Consider the following 21,245-nt stretch of genomic DNA (forward strand, 5'->3'; position numbering starts at 1 on the left):
ACTTATTCATTGTTGCTCTTAGTTGTGTAAATTGCTTCCTTGTCCTCATTTGTAAGTCGCTTTGGATAAAAGCGTCTGCTAAATGACTAAATGTAAATGTAAATGTAAAAAAAAATAGCAAAGGTGCCAAGGCATGACGTAAGTGAATCTTAAAGGGAATGGGAGATGAGACTGAGATTGGTTTAATGCATATTATGCTCAAAGCACACCCATAACTCATTAAGAAAATAAGCAAAACCCTGTTAGATCATCCGCCGGGGCGCAAAGCATATTTTTTCATCCTTAAAATAGCAAAAGTGGATTCGGACATGACCCTTAATGCTTTTGTGCCATGTGCTTTAGACTTTGCACTTAGGTTGGTAGTTGTTTAAGTGCTCCCTTTATTTTTTTATTTACAGTAGCAGTATATATAAAAAACTAGAAAATGTGTGAACAACAAAAATTTAACTAAAGCTAAACCATCAAAGTAAACTAACTAAAGTCAAGCTGAAATTTATAGCATTAATGTTAAAATAAAAACAAATTTAAAAAGGCAAAACTATAATAACTTTGGTTCACATCCACCAACGTATAACTATGCATTTAAATGACAATTTAAGGAGCACTCAAGCCGTGTCATAAATTCTATGTTTATAAGATTACCACTTATAAAAAGTGTTCATGTCCTCTTGAAACTCATCATTACAATAGTAAACTATGCATTTTCTGAGAGCTACGGCTTGACCACATGACCACTGACCTCAGATTCTTTAAAAGTGCTATTTTTGGTATGTGTGCTAAAAAAGTGCTATTTTATTCTGGTACTAAGCATAATTTTGTGTCAGAGGATGGAGATCTGTGACGAACCTTACATGCTATCTTAAAATTACAGAAACATAGCATAAATGCAGTAAAAGCACCTAAATGAATCCAACGAGGCAGGTGGTACAGAAATGAAATAATACAAAAAATTTGAATTTTGAGATGTGCACAAATATTTTTAACTTATTTGAATAATAGTAATTCTAGCATATTGTGAACACACCAAAGTGTACCTCTCTCTCATTAACACATTGCACCCACTAAATTAATCTACTGTCCCCAATATGTTTGCCTTATTTACAGTTGGTTACTAGGTTTCCAATGGAATCAGCTGCTCCAACAACTTGAAGGAAAAGTTTGGACAGTTTTTTTTTTTTTACTTTGAAAAAATTGCTACACATTAGGATGGAAACTGGAGAGAAAACCAACTATAATCACACTAGCATTTTACTACTATTCTGCTGCTTGCCTGATATGCTAAATATCCATTTTCTTTTCAGCTTAGACCTTTTATTAATCCTGGGGCGCCACACCGGAATGAACCACCAACTTATCCAGAACGTTTTTACGCAGCAGATGACCTTCCAGCTGCAACCCATCTCTGGGAAAATATGCTAAATGTCCCAAAAAATCAAATATTGCTATATGACTTTACCTATCCTAATAGGGCTTAGTGACCACATACTGTACGTGGACAGCAAATTTTTACCTCTTAAGTCTTACGTTTTATATATTTTGTTACAGACATACAGTGTCATCCTGCAACTTTTTTGCAGCATATGAAATGGCTAAATCACTGTTTTAACTGTCCAAAATGGGCAAAAAAGTAGTTTTTACTGATAGTCAAATTATGTTAACAAATATGTGTGTATGTTTTATTAATGCATCAAAAACAGTCAGGACAAAACTGCTGTGTTCAAGGCAGAAATAAAGAGTTTTTCATTCTATTACACAAAGGTGACTTTATTGTGTTTAATGTAAATTCGGACTACAAGCCCACATATATGGGCATCATTTTCTCTAAAAGAGCACCATATCAAAAAATGATACTTACGTTTTATTCTAATTAAGTTCAGGTAAGCCCAAATAGCAAAGAAAAATAAAAATGCATGTAAAAAAACACCTTGGCCCTCAAGAGGCTATATGTTAAACCTTGCAAAGTGGCTTTGTGACAGTCTAAAATGCTATATAGCAATATAGGAGACCTGAAAGGTTTACACAGGATTTATCGTTTATTTAAAATTTGTACGAGAGATAGACTAAAATAAAGTTTTAATGCAAAGATTTCCCTGACTGCAGTGAGAAAGTGATTGACATGCGGTTATTCAGGGTACTTTGGGGATTATTTAGTCTAATGAGTCTCGACTTGTTGAGATCTGTGCTGAGAAAAATAAGGGAGAAGAAAAGAAACTCATTCATAATTCATGTCCATCTGTAGACAAAAAGTATACAAGCACTTTAATTTCGGTGCTTGATTATTTGCAACTGAGTGTGACACAACCTCAGTTGGGACAAAGATTTAAAACCCAACCTAGTCATTGGAATCAGTAGACAGTGAAGAAAATGCTCAAAAGCTTTTATTTAGCTGCTTTAATAAATTTGTGTTTCACACGATACAAAAAAATAAATAAATAAAAAAATCGCATCATACAAAAACTCATTACCACAAATGCTGTAAAGCTCATACCTTGCTCATACCTTCCCAGGCAGGCAAAATCTGATGGATTATCTTACATTGCTGTCTGTGCATGGGGAAAAAGGAGATTACTGTAAAAGGGCCCAAGAGAGAGAAAAAAGGTCATGAGAAATGAGTTGTAGAATTGTAAAGAGGATTTCAGTCTCTTGTCAATAATCAATAAAGAGGAAGAAATAATAAGATTCAAATCAATAGCTTTCTGCCTCTTCACACATGCAGCCTACTTTATATACATTCCTAAATACTAAAGCCCTTTAAATCTCCACAGTTTAAAACCAATGTATGTGATGATTGTACAATGTAAAAAAAGGCTTTGTTTCACACAATTCTTTCAAGTTGTCCCAACACAAATTGATTAAATTAGTTAATTGTTTTTACGAATGTAAGCGAATTGAACATAAAACAATTAATATATATATATATATATATATATATATATATATATATATATATATATATATATATATATATATATATATATGATTTCAATATTACTGTACCTCTGTGTCTGCATGGAAAAGGAGAAAGTAAATAAGGCTTTTAATATAAAACACTTGGGAATCAATCAAAGTGCACAGACATACTGTGGCCTAATGCTGACATGAAAGACTAGACAAGGAACTGGGGAAACTGAGAAACTTAAATACACACAAGCTAATGAACTGAAACAGGAACAGGTGTGTGTTATTACTAAACTAATGGGAAACCGAACAAACACAATTAAGACAGGGTTTACATGTGACTGTGTCATTATCATTATGGTCATGATGTCAGAACTCTTTAGTCTTGTTTATTCTTGTTTTGGTGGTGAAGTCCAGACACTAGTTCTGTCCATTCTTAGATGTAGTGTTCAGCTCAAGTTTTCTTGGGCCGTGAACTCTATTTTCCTGTCTTTGTGTCTTTTAGTTTTAGTGACGTGTTAGTTAGTGTCTTGTGTTGCTGTTGTATGAAGCACATGGCTCAAGCTTACATATGGCCACGTGCCTTCATATTTTGCTCAACCCTGTTCCTGGAGATCCACATTCCAACAGAGTTTAGTTACAACCCTCATTAAACAGACCTGAACAATTAATTAGGACCTGAACAGCACCAAATGATCACAGGCAGGTTTATTTGATCTTGGTTGCAACTAAAATCTGAAGGAAGGTAGATCTCCAGGAACATGGTTGAGTACCTCTGATCTTGAGGATGTCCAGTGGCTTTGGTTTACGTAGACCACCCTCATACATTTCTTTCTGGCCATATTGGATTCAACTGCAAGGAGCTGGTTAAACAAGAGACATGGAATAATTGGGAGGTGGTGTAGTATATCTGAGCACCTACAGTGGGATTGAACCCCTCTCACATCCAACTCCATCTCATAGTCTGTGTCCAACCCCCAAGAGTACAGTCACTCACAGAAGAGGAAATGGAGAAGGAGGAAGTGCAGGGCACTGTTGGCTTTCAGCTTTAGAGTAGCCACCAGTGTGGATTCCAGCCCAAAGCTCTTGCCAGTGATGGCTTCAACCTTAGAATGTGGCCCAGTGTCTGCGCTGCCCAGGCTCCTTGTCTGCCAGCCCCAGTCCAGCTCCTTGCTATCCAAGCACTGCCCAAGCTCCTCCTGCTGACTTCCCAGGTCTTCAGCCCTGTCTGCTACAGTCAGGCCTCCAGCCCTTCCTGTCCCCATCAAGACTCGTGCCCTGTTTGGTCCTGCTTGGATCACCCTTCCTGTTCCTGGTCTGTCCCTCTGGCTCCAACTTGACCCCTGCCATCCTTCCAGTTCATAGCTCTATAGCAGGGGTGACCAACCCTGTTCCTGGAGATCTACCTTCCTGCAGATTTCAGTTACAACCCATATCAAACACACCTGCCTGTAATTATCAAGTGCTGTTCAGGTCCTAATTAATTGACTCAGGTGTGTTTGATCAGGGTTGGAGCTGAACTTTGCAGGAAGGTAGATCTCCAGGAACAGGGTTAAGCACCACTGCTATATAGCAACTTTAAATATGTGTTCTATATAGCACCAGTTATCCTATGATTATGATCCAGTAAACCACTCTTATGGTATTTTGTGCCATTTTCGGTTATAAAGTGTAACATCCATTCCCTCATTCATACAAATAATCCAAACTCAGTTCTTGTCATAAAGGGGAAATGTGGTGCAATTAGCTTAAAGATCACTTACACCTTGGACATGTTAAAACTTGAATCTGTGTAAATCTCAATCAACTCCCTTGGTCCTGAAGTCACAGGTCATGTACACAATTTCTGGCACGTGTAAGGACACTGTTAAAACTGTGTTTACCACACATTGGAACTCTTATTGGGACATAAAAACATTCTTGCAGTACATCAACAAATCTGGAATTTATGAAAAACAGCAGAACTGATATTTTTTACATATTCATTTTTGAAATCATAACATTTCTGAGATATTTAGTATGATAATTAATATGTATGGCAATAGTGATGTGTTCATGGCATTGTTGATGTGTTTGGTCTAGATTATATATCTGCTACGCTGCTGCTTTGATTTATTATGGCATAAAATGTACTGAGATCTGCTACTACAGCCATGCAGTCTGAGAATATACACACTGCTGCTGCAAACAAAATATATATATAAGTAACCCCCTTAGCAGATCACACAGGTGGAGCTGGAGGAGTGTCTTAAAAAAAACGCTCTGCACATACAACAATGAGGCATTTAAAATACTAAGGAGCAAGCTCATTAGAGCAAGCTCATCTCCTGCACCATGTTGTTAATGACATATGAGCAGATTAGGTGTAACCTTTCAGTCTGCGTAATCAGAGTTTCATGAAAGATCTTTGAATTGTACATTTTTTTAAAAGTATGTCAAAGATAAACAATTTAATTATTTCGAAAACCAGCAAAATTTTAACCAATCAACCCTGTTTCCTAAATTGTTACTTGTTTAGTATTTGTTTAATTTAAAAGGGACTTTCAAAACAGCTGTGGGCTTGCACATAAAAAGAATATAAGAGCAATATAAGATCCTAAAATTTAGAACATAACTGAAAATAAACAGATTAATACTAGTTAAAAACTAAGGAAAACAAATTAGTTTTTAGAAGAGATTGAAAAAGGGGGCCATTCTAAGTTACTCTAAGGCCATTATATCATTTCACAGAACATCCATCACAGAGAAAAAAGCTTGATCCCATCTATGTATCAGTATTGAACAAGGAACTTTCATTAAGTTAATATTACAAAAACCTAAACTTCTAAAAGAGTTATAGGAATACAGAAGTTAAGACTGGTATTTTGGATTGGTATTGAAATCCTGAAATGTGGTCATATTTGCAACCATGAGTTTAAATTTCAATTAAAAAAATACAAATAAAATAAATGTAAAAACATTGGTTTACATGATTCATGTTTTATGATTTTAATGTGCTCTGACTTTTTATGGAGCAAACATTTCAGTGCACTGAAAGAATTTTGCAGTTGAGACATCCCTTAAAATGGCTGACTCCCTGATCAGTGCCCTGACAACTGAACAAGGCAATTGATTGAGATGCACCCTCTGTCATCAAATCTCTCTATTAGCAGCCCTAGCACAACCTCTGGAGATAGAAGAATCCACTTTCTCTGGCCAGACTGCGACATCCCTGAGGTGTCTTCAAAAACGCTAACAGTCTGTCAGATCTACAATCCTCTAGAACGGTGTACACAACAAAAACTGAAAAACTTGAGTGGAATACAGAACAGAGGGGACATTAATATGATTTAAAGCAACCTGAATAGAACAGCAGCAGCAGATTGAGATTTACGGTGCTGGGATGATTTTGCTCTCCATACAGATTTATTTACTGCTGGCGCTGTGTGGAAACACCGACCACCAAAGTCACTGAGAAAACGGAGGAGGAAAGGGGGAATGCATATTAAGTGATTGGAGTGGCTTGTGTTTGAGGGATGGGGGTTGACAGAGAATGGGAGGAATAGATGTAGGAAAAGGAGGGGTTGTGAGTGTAGAAGAGGGGTCTGATTGCACACTTTGATCCACACCCGCCCAGTGTTTCTGAACACTCACAGCCTGAGGCATTGCATTTCAACACTACTGACATCAGAACAGTGAAGTTCACCTGGGTGAGGAACACAGAGAGAGAGACACTAAGATAAAGTGTGTCCTATTTCAAAGGGTGTGGCTGTAAGGCTATGCCAGGGCAATGAATCAGACAGCCACTGTATGCCCATTTGTTTTCACATGTCTCACCCTAGAGATTCTCCGTGGTAGCCTCAATCCCTGGCATGGTAACACTACAATCATAAAAGCCACTGAGAAAAGAAAATTCTAATTTGGTAACCATTAGACAGTTGATAGTTGCCATGCACTGACCTTCTATGGGAATCAACTACAGTATATATTTTAATGACAAATCCAGAAAGCACAAAATATTTTTGAATTGGTCTGCTTTATCCCACATTGTAAAAAGTGATTGGTTACTTTACAGTTATGCTCACATATTTTATGTCCTATATAGAATAAAGAAGCTACATGCATATTTTAAACAATATAAAGTTAAGTAAATAATGGCATAACTGTTTAGATGAATGTACCTTTATGTGGAATTCCTAGCAGCGCTGAACTTACAACTTTTATATTTACTATTCTTAATTTACTATTCTTAGATTTGAAAACACTGTTTAGGGAGACTTTAAAGATGAATTGAGCTCCTTTGCCAGCAATATTGTTATTATTTTAACTGAATAATGTAAATGCATGGCATTGAATTCCTGCTATGGCATTTTTAGACATTTATGTGAGAGAAAAAAAAATAATAAAACAGAGGTTAAATTTCACCAAACTTGATTTTCCTATGAGCCATTCCTAATGAAGTTCATGTGACTGTGTTTCTTTGTCCAAGTCATGTTCATTGAGTTAAATCTGCTATTTATTCAGATTCTGATGCACTTGTAGTTTTTGTTTTGGTATTATGTGGCCATTTTGATAAAGTGATACTCTGACAGTTTTATGTTTGATATTAGATTAAATGACACTAGTAATGGGTCAATAAATGGGTAAAAAAATATATATTTTCCCTTATTTCAAATGGCAGTTTTGTTTTTTAGGCTATTTATGCCTTGTCTGCAGTGGTGCAGTGGGTAGCCCTGTCACCTCACAGCAAGTAGGTCCCTGATTCAAGTCTCGGCTCGGTCAGTTGGCATTTCTGTGTGGGGTGTACATGTCCTCCACGTGTGGGTTTTCTCCAGCTGCTACGGTTTCCCCCACAGTCCAAAGACATGCAGTATAGGTGAATTGAATTAACTAAATTGGCTGTAGTATGTGTGTGTGTGTGTGTGTGTGTGTGTGTGTGTGAATGAGTGTGTATTGATGTTTCCAAGCTTGGTAGTGGCTGGAAGGGCTTCCGCTGCGAGAATAAGTTGGCGGTTCATTTCGCTGTGGTGACCCCTGATTAATAAAGAGACTAAGCTGAAAAGAAACTGAATTAATTAATTAATGCATTGTCTTTCGTTCCCTTTGTGTACTTCCACCACCACTTTCACCTCCCAAATCCACTTGGTAGCATTAAGCAAGTTCAGTTATATTTGTATAGTTAGTTACAATGCTTATATAGTTTTAGTGTCACAATATAAAAGCAGATCTGGGATGGCACCTTCTAAACATTTAGCCTGGTTCAACCAAATTGTGTAAAACACAGAGGGGTCTAATAAACCTAGAGATTATAGGCTGTAATGTATGTGTTCATTAGCATATATGAGAATTCATACAAACACTGATAGAGATAAACAGATAAAATTGTAATGCTTGTGTGATTCATTGCTAAAAGCAATACATGGATGAGCAAATTTTAATTCATTGCTTTAGGGGGAAGAGAAATGACAGTAAGTAAAATCATTTTTAATGACCATTATGAGTTAACAGTTGATGTGTGTAAAAATACTAGAATAAATAAATAATAAATAAAATAAGTTTTTTTTTTATTATATTTTATTGTTATTTTATGGGAAATGCTCTCAATAACTATATATTTGTTAAATTTGAAAGAAATTTCATCAGCGATAAATGTTTTACTCATAATTTTAATTTTGAAGTGTTTGTTGTTGCTGCATAAAACAAAAATAATGCGACGTTTTCAGACACAAGTAAATCCAGCGAAATTGAGAATGTAGCCTAGTCACCCTTTCACACACACTCTTTTCTCTCTATCCTTGTTATATTGTTATTTAAACGTTATAATACGTGGTCTCTACTCAGTAGCCTATGAGTTGTGTGAAAAAATGAATAACATGAAGGAAATCGTTACTATTTTTTAACGACGTTTAAATCCCCAAGATTTGCTCGAATAACCAGAAGAATGCTGAATAATGACAAAAAGCGAAGCCCGGGGCTGTATTAGCAGGTAGAGGCACGGCGGAGGAGGGTGGAAAAGCAGAGGAGGGACGTAAGAGTGATTCCTCCCTTATAGACATTCACAACCCCACCAGAAGCGGACTGAGTCTCATCTCTAAAGCCAGAACTCACACAAACTGAACCTGAACACAGACATGGAATCTTACAGGACTTTAACCGTACCGCTTCTCAGTTTGTTGGGATTGACGCTGATCTCCGCCTTTAATCTGGACACAGTGAACGTCATCAGGAAAACGGGAGATGCCAACAGCTTGTTTGGGTTCTCCATGGCCATGCACCGACAACTCAGACCAGCTGATAAAAGAATGTAAGCATTTATTTGGTTATTGTTGCAATAGGCTACAAGGCTTGCAGCAGGCAGAATCCGCAATCTTAGCTTGAACAGTCAAATATTTTAATTGTAATAGCTACACCATATATAATAGCCTACAATTGTATTCCGTCTTGTTAATCTACTTGCCTATAGGTTATGTAGAATAGTAATGTTTTCCTCATAATTAATGATTATTTACACCTGATAACGTCGCGCCTCACTACACCACACTAACGTTACAAGCAAGTGCATTGTAAGGTGACCCTTGTAGCCTATATTTTGCAATTTAGGTTTACTAACACTATTTACTCTAAAATAAATATTTACATTATTCACGATTGATTCACATGAGTTTAAATAAATTACTCAAATCGATTAACTCAATGACTCAATTAGAAGGTTTTATCATCATTTATAAAAAATCTGTCATCATTCACTCATCTTCCACTTGTTACAACCCTTTCAAATAGTATTTACTGTTCCTATACTTGTCAACTTTCCCTTTCAAACTTTCTTGTGTCATAAAAGATTTGAGGGCACAGTATGACTTAATGGAGAATTTAATTTCAAACTCTTTGTTATGCAATGAACAGCAGTGCATGTTTTGGAATAACAACTGCATGAGCACAGCATGAACTGCATGAAGACATCTGCTAAAATCCACAACAACTAACAAAGACGTTATGTCATTTCAGGGCATAACTTTAACCACCCAGAACTGTGCCCATTACTTGAAAAAAAAAGTTTAAATGAATATTTAGCTTCAGTAAGTTCTTTATAAATGTTTTTTTCTCCTTTTCTTTGCACTGTGATGTCTGGTCTTCTTCATCCTTTAATTTTCCTCTTTGACCTCAAGCAGTGACTAAGATTAGATGGTATCAGCGAGGACCTTTAGCACTTAATTGAGACCCACATATTTAAGAAAATGTTTCTAGCATACCTTTTAATTTATTTTCAGTCTTGATAGTTTGGTGGTTCACTAAAAACAAAACAAAGCAAAAAACCTGAGTTGCCCATGGCAGCGTCAGACACGCATTGTAAGTTTCTAGCCTAACACGCAAGTGAAAGAATGCGTGCAGAAGCCTGTAACTCACTACTGCCTTCAACCCTGGTAGCTCAACATAGAGACCGCCAGGACTGACCTCATGTTTATCCTGCAGAGAGTAAGTCCACCAGTTATGCAAGAGGCTGATGTTGAGTTTAGTGTAACTGCACAGATGTGCATTCTGTTAATCACACAAGAGCCAAATACTCAACGTACCACAATGCTGAGTTTGATGACTAATCAGGACTACCACATAAACAAAACTGCAGAGAAGCAAAAAAAGATAAATTAAGAATATTATATGAAACACTTCATTTAAAAGTCACAAATGACTCATTTACTCACTCTCACATGGTTCCAAACCTGTATGAGTTTCTTTTTTTTATGTAAAACACAAAATTAGTTATTTTGAAAAATGTTAGAAACCTGGGTAATACTTTAGTTTAGGTCACAATTCACAGTATTAACAGACTATTGACTAAAATAGGCGGCACATTGGCTCAATGGTTAGCACTGACATCTCACAGCAAGACGGTCGCTGGTTTGGGTCCTGTCTGGGCCAGTTGACATTTCTCTGTGGAGTTTGCATGTTCTCCCCGTGTTGGCGTGTGTTTCCCTTTTGGTGCTCCGGTTCCCTCCATAGTCCAAAGACATGCACTATTCACCTTATTCTTAGCCGACGAGCGGGCGCAGCCATTTGAATATTTTTGGCTCGAGACTTCCGGTCTCATTCACTTCCATTCATTTTTAGACATTTAAAACTGCTCGTTTCACTGTTTGATGTTGCAAACTGATATTTTCTTATTATAATATTCTACTTGGTCTGTATAGTCATGCAAACATTTGTTTGTAGAGCAAGTAGTTTGACCTTTTTCTGCCGTTTATTATTCCTAGTCATTTCTCCCATAGGCGACTGAATCGGAAGTTCTAAAACAATCGCGAAAACAGGCGCACTTCCGCATTTTCGAATAAGGTCAATAAGTAAACTGAGTAAACTAAATTGGCCGTAGTGTGAGAGTGATGAGAGTGTATGGGTGTTTCCCAGTACTGGTTTGCGGCTGGAAGGGCATCCACTGCTTAAAGCATATGCCGGAACAGTTGGCGGTTCATTTCACTCTGGTGACCTCTGAAATCGAGCCTATGGAAAATGAATGAATTAATGAATAACTAACCACTAGCTTAATAAACTACTAGTTAGTTGTTTATTGAGGAAGATGTTGAGAAGGATTAGGAATGCAGAATACGATCAAGCTTTATTATAACTAATGAACAGTTAATAATAGGGAGGCAAAAAGCCAGTAGATAAAGCATGGACGGTGACATAAACTAAAGTGTTACAGAAACCTGCAATAATTGACTTTCATAGTAGGAAAAACAAAAACTATGGAAGTAAATGGTTACAGGTTTTCAGCATTTTTCAAAATATCCTTTTTTGTGTTCAAGAGAAAAATAAGACTCAAACAGGTTTGTGAAATGAGATGGTGGAATAAATAATGACAGAATTTTCAGTTTTGATTGAACCATCCCTTTAATTTAAACAACTTTGGTTAGCAGATAAACAATTTTAGTAAGACAAACTGCAGTTTATTAGCAAAGCTCACATTGTGCAACCCCTCTCAGCTAAATTGTGCAATTTATATAACAACATTTGATTTTTAGGATTTATGATGGATTTCAAGTATTTCAAACCACACCCAGTGCAGTGTATAAAAGTGTTTTTTTTTTGTTTTTTTTTGTTTGTGTGTGCATGCACTGACTCATATCCTCAGAGTGTATCATACGCTTGGCAGACAGACTGGCTGTGTTGAAACACAACAAATGTGCTTGTCAGTAACACATGCCCTACAGGTGTGTGAATGTGTGGAGGTGATTCACATTACTGCAGGCCAAGGCAGGGCAGTATGCGTGTGTGTGTGTGTTGGGGGAGAGTAGCATTGATGTAAAATTCCTTGGCTTGTCAGAGCTGTCAGGATAGAGCTTCTACCTAGGTACTGTAGGCAGTGTGTGCATGTTTGTCTGGCAAGTTAGTACTCTTTTTGTTTTCAGGTGATAGTTAAAAAGTTTGTAATGAGTAGCATAGTCATAATAAGTGATTCCATTGTTCTTCTTTGTGTGCTTACTACAAAAATACAATGGAAATCAGATTTGTTATATATATATATATATATATATATATATATATATATATATATATATATATATATATATATATATGAGGTATCCATTATTGTCAAAGTAGTCAGTGTCTGTGCATATGAGGTTGTATTTTTGTAGTAAGCACACAAAGAAGAACAATGGAATCACTTATTTTGACTATTCTACTCATTCCAAACTTGTTTTTAACTATCACCTGAAAACAAAAAGAGTACTTACTTGCCAGACAAACATGCATATATGCATGTATACAAAAGAATATATATATATATATATATATATATATATATATATATATATATATATATATATATATATATATATATATATATATATATATTTATATTCTTTTGTGTTTTTAGAATACATAAATTTAATGAATATATAACAGATTATGTGATTTTATGATTACCTGTTTCTCTGGAAATCTGAAAATTAAAAGATAGCTAGATGGCAAATATAATTTTTTTTGTGCTATTATATATATTAATTATCTCTGGTAAAAAAAATAGATAAATAAGTACCCTGCAATCTCAATTTGCCTGTATTAATCTATGTGAAACAATCTAATTCTAAGAGAAAACATATATGATGCTGATAAATGCTGGTGCAGCTATGTGCCAATTCAGGGGGCAGAACTTGGCGGTCGTTTTATGATCTAAGCTCTCACTGAACTCAAATCTTGGCACCAGCAATTGATTGGTTTTGACTTGCCAGTACTCAGCTGAAGCTGTCTGGACTGGTGGTGCTTTTATAATGGGACTAGTTTCATAAACTCATTGCAACACATTACGTCTGTTTTGGAAGATTTAGTCAAAATGGCATCCACCTAGTGTTCCATACAGCATCCTGGATGAGATTGAAGGATTGCCTACTTACCTATAAATCAACAACTGTGCTAAAAGAATGGCTTTAAACTTTGCCAGTGTATTTTTATTTCATTTCCTTTCGGCTTAGTTACTTTATTCATCAGGGGTTGCATCGTAGTGAACCGCCAACTTAACCAGCATACGTTTTATACAGTGGATGCCCTTCTAATTCTAATATGGCCAATTTAGTTTATTCAATTCACATATGCCACATGTCTGGACAGGGGAAACTGGAGCACCCTGAGGAAACCCACATGAACATGGGTAAAACATGAAAACTCCACAAAGAAATGGCAACTGACCCAGCTGGGACTTGAAGTAGAGACCTTCTTGCTGTGAGGTGACAGTAGTGCTAACGACTTCGCCAGTTTAGCTGCAAACAACTAAAAACCCCAAATGATAAAATAAATGACAAGTTCAAAAAACTCCCTGCAGCCAGAGTTCATCTAATGCCTAACAATACGCATTAAAAGCTCCTGTTTTTTATTTATTTATTTTACTTTCATGCATTTTAACCACATTCAGTAACACTCAGACATGGTGAGTGATGCATGTAGGCCAAAATCATGCATTTTTGCAATTGGAGTCCTCCCTTTTGAAATACGATCTCAAGTGGTCTCAAGAGACACGTTTGAAGATGCATGCTGTGGCGGCAGGGGTCTTTATCAACTTATTTTAAAGGTTTCTTAGGGTGTTTAGTGTTTCCTTGGCACGTGCTCGAGCAATTGTAATCAAACTTTAATCTGATTTGGCTTTGACAAATGACTGAACAATGTAGCCGCCAAAAACACATTCAGTATTATCTAGAATTATATGCTGGCCCACATCCTAGAGTGCAATGGGTTCAATCGGCATGGAAATGGGCTACCTTTCCTTCCTGTGATTCTCTTTGCTTCCTGTACAGGAGTAGGCATGAAGCTTGAGCTGAATTTGTACGTCAGTAAAAATAACAGGTAATGGTCTTATACTTTAGTCAGGATAAATTGCACTGCCTATTGAAAAAAAAGTTTCAAGTGTTATTAACCCATAAAATGTTTTATGCCAGTGTCTCACTGTTGTGCCAGATTCACACCTTAATGAGAAACTTCAACAGTGCTGTCTGTGTGTTTAAGGGTGCTCATAGGAAGTCAGTGTGCCTCTTTTTACATCTTTCATTATTATTATTTTAGTTTTATTCACAATGTAATAATGACCATAAACCAATTTAACCCTTTGATGCACAAGCCATAAAATAGATATAGAAAAAAATAAACTTAGGCGAGTCACTTTAAACCCATGTAGTGCATTAAAGGGTTAAAGACACTATAAAATATAGACCATGACATGCAGCAAAGAGCTTTGATAAAATACACATTGATTTGACACGTAAATTACATTTTTCATTTGCGGGGAAAAAAGAATGAACATTTTCTGATAGATTGTAATTAATGGCCATTTTCCATATATTTACAGTGCACCCGCTTCAAGTGTTATCACTCGATTGATTGGGCTTTACCAGTGGTTATCAGCTGATAGATATGGGCCAGTAGGGGCTTTCTGTGCCTACTGGTAGGCACAGAAGGCTGTTTACATCCATCCACATGAGACTCTAGATTCAGGATCTATTTTAACATTACTATGACGTTTGGGTTTTGGGTAGGGGTTGACATTAATTAACTTCCGGCTGCAGCCATAAGTGATATATAGCTGATTTACCATGTGGATGGATGATAAAAGCCTCATGAGCCTACCAGTAGCTGCAGAAGGCCCCTACTGGCCAATATCTATCAGCTAATAACCCCTGATAACACCCATTCAATCAAGTGATAACATTCGAATCAGCTGTTCAGATTCAGTTTCAGGTTGCTTGATTTGAGATTATACCTAGATCTAATTTTGAACCATTTTTGATGTGGAAAATGTAACTCTGTTGTTTAACTAAGTGGTCATTATTAATAGTTAAAAAAACAATGTGGTGATGTCATTGAACATTTCCTGCTTGTTGTCAAACTATTTCATAATTATAACAGGAGGCAAACCAATCATAACGTATTGTTAAAACAGCTGTCATAATATTTATTAATATGTGGACCTTTTTGTATTTTTGGAAGCTATATGGAAATTGGGGTAATACGTTAGAACCATTGTTATTGTTTACATCCCTCAAAATGGTCTGTAATATTTAGACAAAAAAATTCAATCCATAACAGAAATGGTAATGGCAGCTCATAACCCAGTTTTGTACTGTAATTTACATATGTAAAAAACAAACATATAATTTCAAACTACTAAATATCCCAAAAAAGTCACTTTGTTAAACTTTTCACCATCAAAAGCTGCCACAGCAGGTCCCATAGTGTAATTCTAAAGCAAAAATAAATTAATAAACTTTATCAAATTAAATAAATATTTATATAATTTTTTATATACTGTATATTACAGGAAATATCAAACTTCTACCCATTATTCAAACTACTGAACACAAGTTTTGTCTTTATTACATTTTAAAGTGAAAATTTCACCCCCCCCCCAAAAAAAAAAATATTTTTTTTTTGAAAATCTCTCATTATTTACTCATTCCCATGTCTTTACTTTCAAGTCACAAGTTAATATTTACTGAAACAATACAGATTGTTGGACCTTCAATGCAAGTCCATTTCTAAAGATTAAAGTATATATTTCTTAACAAAAATATTTCATACGAGGATTTTTTTTTATTATTATTTAGACTGTTTAGTATAAGAGTTTAAAAAATCAGTTCTCTTTAAAGATGCTTACTGAATTTTCAAGCAGCATAACAATAAACTCTGGTAAAAAAATGTTCCTATTTCGTAATATAATTTAAAACAGTCCAATAAGGGTGGAGCAAACCATTACAAAAAAAGAGAAGGGGTGAAATCAACAAATGTACATAACTAAACTTATCAGTTCGTGTAAACTGTACATGAATTAGAGCACTATTAATAAATTATATTAAATCAAATTATGGCTTTCATACTGTTACTAACATAACCCCCCCCCAAACACTCAAATACATCAAATGTAGTCAACATCAAGTGACACATGCATGGACACAAATCTCAGTAATTCCTATGTGTCAAGTAAGCATGCGCATTCTTTGAACTATACATGATGGGCTTTATGTATGGCTATTTAATGCTGTTTACTGTATCTGTAACATCTCCATCCTATGATGAGTGGCCTATTAATGTTTTGAACAGTGGCCTATTAATGTTTTGAACAGTAGCCTATTGAGGCATGGAGAAAGATCAAACTCCCAGAATATCAAAGCCACCCACGCCTTGTTATCTGTCAAGCCCTGTGAATTTTAATGATGGCTGAGCTCTGTCCAGCACAATATTTTTGGAATGTCTACTCTATGTATGCAACAAAGTATCATTGCCCTAAGGGAGTTAGGAAATCTTGTTCTCCAGCAGCACCTTCGTTGTGCACAGTAGATCAGGTAATATCACTTTGCACTCTGAATCTTTAAGCCTGGAGTCTTTGAAATCTTTGAGGCACATCTGGAGCTGTAATTCAGCTGCTGTCAGTTTGTAATGTGAACCATGACACACCAAACCTCTTGCACCATAGCAATGGCCTCCTCTGTAGATTCTTTCAAACATCAGTGCTTAGCATTCCGAACTAAATTATGATAGGGTGTTTAAAATAGTTTTAGCTACTACAATGTGACCTCAATTTACTGCTTCTGAAAAAAGCTGTTTAATTCAGTAAACGTGTTGGGTTGGATTTTAGGCAAAAACTGCAGATGATGTTTTGAATTAAAGTCTGGAGAAGAGTTCATGCCATGTTGTAATTAGCTTGCTTTAAGTAATTATCTACATACTAACTTCTTTGATTGTCTTGTAAATTGTTTAGATATCACTAACATTATATCTGTGTTCTTAACTAAAGTTCCAAGTGCAGTTTTGCTGGTAATGATAGCAAGAATGACCACTCTTCACAAAAAAAAAAAATAATAAAAAATAATTTGTTGACAACAATTTGTTGTTGTTAAAAAAAAAAAAAAAAAAATTATAGAATACAAATACAAAATATCCATTATTAAAATTACTTCCTATTAGACTCAAATTTAAATTGATGTGCCCCATTGCTTTAAAATCTAAAAACAACTAAACATTTTTTTTCCATTCATTTGTAATTTACCAACTTGCAAAAATTGAAAAATACAAACACATTTAAAAATTGCATAAAAACACATATTCTAAATGTGCATGCTGTATATTGGATGACTTTGGATTAGGGACTATTACGTTTTGATGACAATGCTCAATTTGTACTAATGGCCCCAAAGTTTGCCAAGAAAGTATTCCCCACACAATTACACCACCACAAGCCTGAATCGTTGGCACAAGGTAGAATGGATCTATGCTTTCATGTTGTTGATGCCAAATTCTAAACCTACCATCTGAATGTTGCAGCAGAAATAGAGACTCATCAGACCAGGAAATGTTTTTCCAATCTTCTATTTTGGTGAATTGTTAATTGTAGCCTCAGTTTCCTGTTCCTAGCTGACAGTATTGGCACCCTGTTTGGTCTTCTGCTGCTGCAGCCCATCCGCCTCAAGGGTTGGACGTGTTGTGCATTCAGAGATGCTCCTCTGCATACATCTGTTATAACGAGTGGTTATTTGAGTTACTGTGCCTTTCTATCAGATCAAACCAGTCTGGCCATTCTCCTCTGACCTCTGGCATCAACAAGGCATTTGCACCGAGGGAACTGCCTAATGGATATTTTATCTTTTTGGACCATTCTTTGTAAACCCTAGAGATGGTTGTGCGTGAATATCCCAGTAGATCAGCAGTTTCTGAAAAAAACAAAAACAAATTTTAAACTGTAAAATATTATTAAAGAGAGACAGCTGGAGAGCCACATAATTTTGGTCAAAGCCGCTTGCACCTTGAAAGCCATCAGTTCCCTACCATAGCTTGCAACCCTTTTGGTTGTTTACATGATGTCACAATCAAATAGAAGCTTTTACAAAGTTGTTGTAATTACATATTTACAAAACATGGGCAAGATGTAAACTAGTAATTACTGTAATTTTAACATGAACAACAGAAATGCACCATAATATTTAACTCGCCAGATTCAACATATTGCCACCAGTGCCAAACACTCTTGCCTCTTTTATGTCTTTTGTTCTGCCATTTTTCAAAAGGAAAATATTTGAATTATAACAAAAAAGTTAAGTTGGGAACAGATAAATCATCTATTGTGCTATATTCCAGATTATCCGAAAGAAAACATATTTTGTTTTATGAGCCGATTTGTTAAAATCAGTAAATAGTCAAATATTTAATAAATGAGTAAATAATCAGTTTAGTTTGAGTAATTGAAATGCTCTAACAAATACTTCACAAGGTCAGAAGGATAAACTTTTTTTCTGGACCTACTGTATTTTGAAGATGCTTTAGAAGTCAAGACCATTTGTTCTTTTGAAAAAGTAATTAATCGCTTCATTCTCAGTGTTGAGAGCATGACATATTTGCCAGATGAGACATATTTCTTTATGTCTGCATCTCTGTGTGCATGACTGAATGCCAGTGTCAGACTCAGGCCTCAGGACACATGAAGCACTCTCACTGAAAAAGTTCTCAGTAAATTGTAGACTTGTCCTCTCTGTTCTCCCTCCCTCATCCCACACACCCCTTTTCCATTCTATCCCAATGATCTGAAACTTCGATCTTCTCTCTTCTGTCATGTAATGGACACTAGGGCTGCACAATGTTGGAAAAATGTACTCATTGCGATATGAATACAATTTCATCAGATGACTTATATTCTCTATTTGTAAAGAATTTATAATGTTAGATTGATTGGGATGATTCTGCAATGGGAGTGCATCTCTATTAAATCTAATTTACAGTCAGTCTTAAAAACATTTTTTTTTCATTGTGGTCTGTGCCTTTTGCAGTGTATTTCTGTATCCCCATGTGTTGTGAGTATTTTCATGCATAACAATCTAAAAATTAAGAAAAAGATACAATTGAAATAAACGGTTTTATCATGTCCTGAGTCTAACGGTATTCAAGTAAAGTAACTAAATGATAAAAAAATATATAATTCAGTAAGATTAATTGTAGTTAAGGTCACAAATGGTACTATTTCTCATACCTGATTGCTTTTAAAATCATTATACAATTATAGGCATTGAAAAAACACATGCAATTGATAAATTAGAATATAAACTTAACATTACATATCCTGCGATGTCTTTATTGCGAATGATCACATTGCGATATCGATGCTGAAATGGTATATTGTGCAGCCCTAGTGGACACATTAGCATTATTAAAATGGTTAGCTGTTGTAACTGTAAAAACATATTAGAACATCACTTATATTTTCAGTACAATTTAAATATTGTACAACCTTAAACTAAGGCATAAATCCAAATTATAATGATTAAAAACTATTCAACTTACACTACCAAAAAGTATAATAATTAAAAAAAAACTACTAAATTGTTTTTTTTTATAATAAAAAAAAAAAAAAAATATATATATATATATATATATATTTTTTTTTTATATATATATATATAATTTTATGTGTAGGGTTTGGAAAAGGGAATTTATAGCTTGTACATTACAAAAACTATAGAAGGCCTGTAAACCTTGAGATTTTTAACATAAACGCTTAGCAAAGCCTTGAGGTTTTTATTTATTTGACTTACTCTAAGCATTCGAGAAATAATTTAAAACTACCAGGGAAAAGTTTAATAAAAGTAGTGTTGTTAAGCAGTATCAAATATTCATTCCGAAAATGTTGTTTGTTTTAACTGCTTAAAATAAGATGAAACAACACATTTTCAAGTTTTTTTTGTGACAACCTAATTGTTTTATGTTCAGTCCACTTAAATTAGTAAAAAAAACAATAAGTTCATTCCTTTGATTATGTCGAACTCTAAATTATGTGTAATTATTTACAGTGTTATTAGATAAAGTATATATAAAGTTTCCATAATAAAATCTGAAAGCTAAAAAAATGTAAAATAAATAGGCATAGTTATTTGTCAAAACCTTTTCCTTGACATGGTTTTTAAAGTAATCCCACACAACCCTCCCCAAAATTAAAATGAATAATCTCATTCACTATCCACTTGTTCCCAATCTGTATACATTTACTTCTTCTGTTGAACACAAAATAAAATATTTAAAAAATTGTGTACACACTTCAATAGTATAGTAGAAAGGATCATTGTAAATGTAAATGAATACTGTCTGGTTTTCATTTTTTTCCTTTTAACATGTATCATCGTCATAAATTAATAAACATCATACCAGCAATTAAAGCTTTTAAGACTCCAGACGTATTACTGTTTAAATATTGCTAATAAGGACAGAGTGTGTTGAAATTAGCCAAAAACAGGCGTATCCTTGTTGAGCTATTGGTTACATTCCCCAGAGGGTGATTAATGAGGACACATTACATTACCCACAAATCAATAGGGATTTGTCAGGATCGAATGATGTTTATTGAAGTTATCGCAATTCCCAGAAACTTGCAATCCTCTCAGTTTTCATAAGAAATGATGGTCCAGCAATAAAGTGTTTAATAATAGGTAGGTATTTAATAATTTTGAGAACTATTATGAAAGTATAAATCAATTAAATCGCATAAAAAAAATGTGACTTGTTTTACATACTGCTGATTTTGTGTGTATTTGTACAATTTAAGCATAGAGGTCCAAAAGGTTATACGAAAAAGTATAAGCTTGTGTATTATTATTACATGTAAATATTGTTTCTTTTGGAAAGACACTTTATAGCTGGAGGTTAACTATGTTTATACTACCAACGCTTCATTAAACTGCCTAACTTTTCAGATTTCTACTTTAATGTAATGATGTGCACTTTTTGTGAAGCTGCTTTGGAACGATAATTATTGTAAAAAGCACTATACAAGTAAACTTGAATTGAATTGAACTTGTTATCAATGTAAAATAGCTTTAGATTAGCTTGAATCTTTATAAGTATTTTTTATT

At 34.9% G+C, this 21,245-nt stretch overlaps 1 protein-coding gene across 2 annotated transcripts in view; it reads left to right on the plus strand.

Moving 5' to 3' along the window:
- The first annotated feature begins 8,935 nt into the window (after window positions 1-8,935).
- Window positions 8,936-21,245, plus strand: part of itga6b (integrin, alpha 6b) — a 40,963-nt gene continuing 28,653 nt past the window's right edge. The window contains exon 1 of one of the 2 annotated variants that reach the window (XM_087235633.1): window positions 8,936-9,181. In XM_087235633.1, coding sequence (XP_087091759.1) covers window positions 9,009-9,181 — 173 coding nt within the window. In that variant the 5' untranslated portion in view covers window positions 8,936-9,008. 2 annotated transcript variants of the gene reach the window in all.

The sequence above is a fragment of the Danio rerio genome, chromosome 1 (assembly GCF_052040795.2).
Source record: "Danio rerio strain M-AB ecotype USA chromosome 1, GRCz13ab, whole genome shotgun sequence".
In the NCBI taxonomy this organism is placed as follows: domain Eukaryota; kingdom Metazoa; phylum Chordata; class Actinopteri; order Cypriniformes; family Danionidae; genus Danio; species Danio rerio.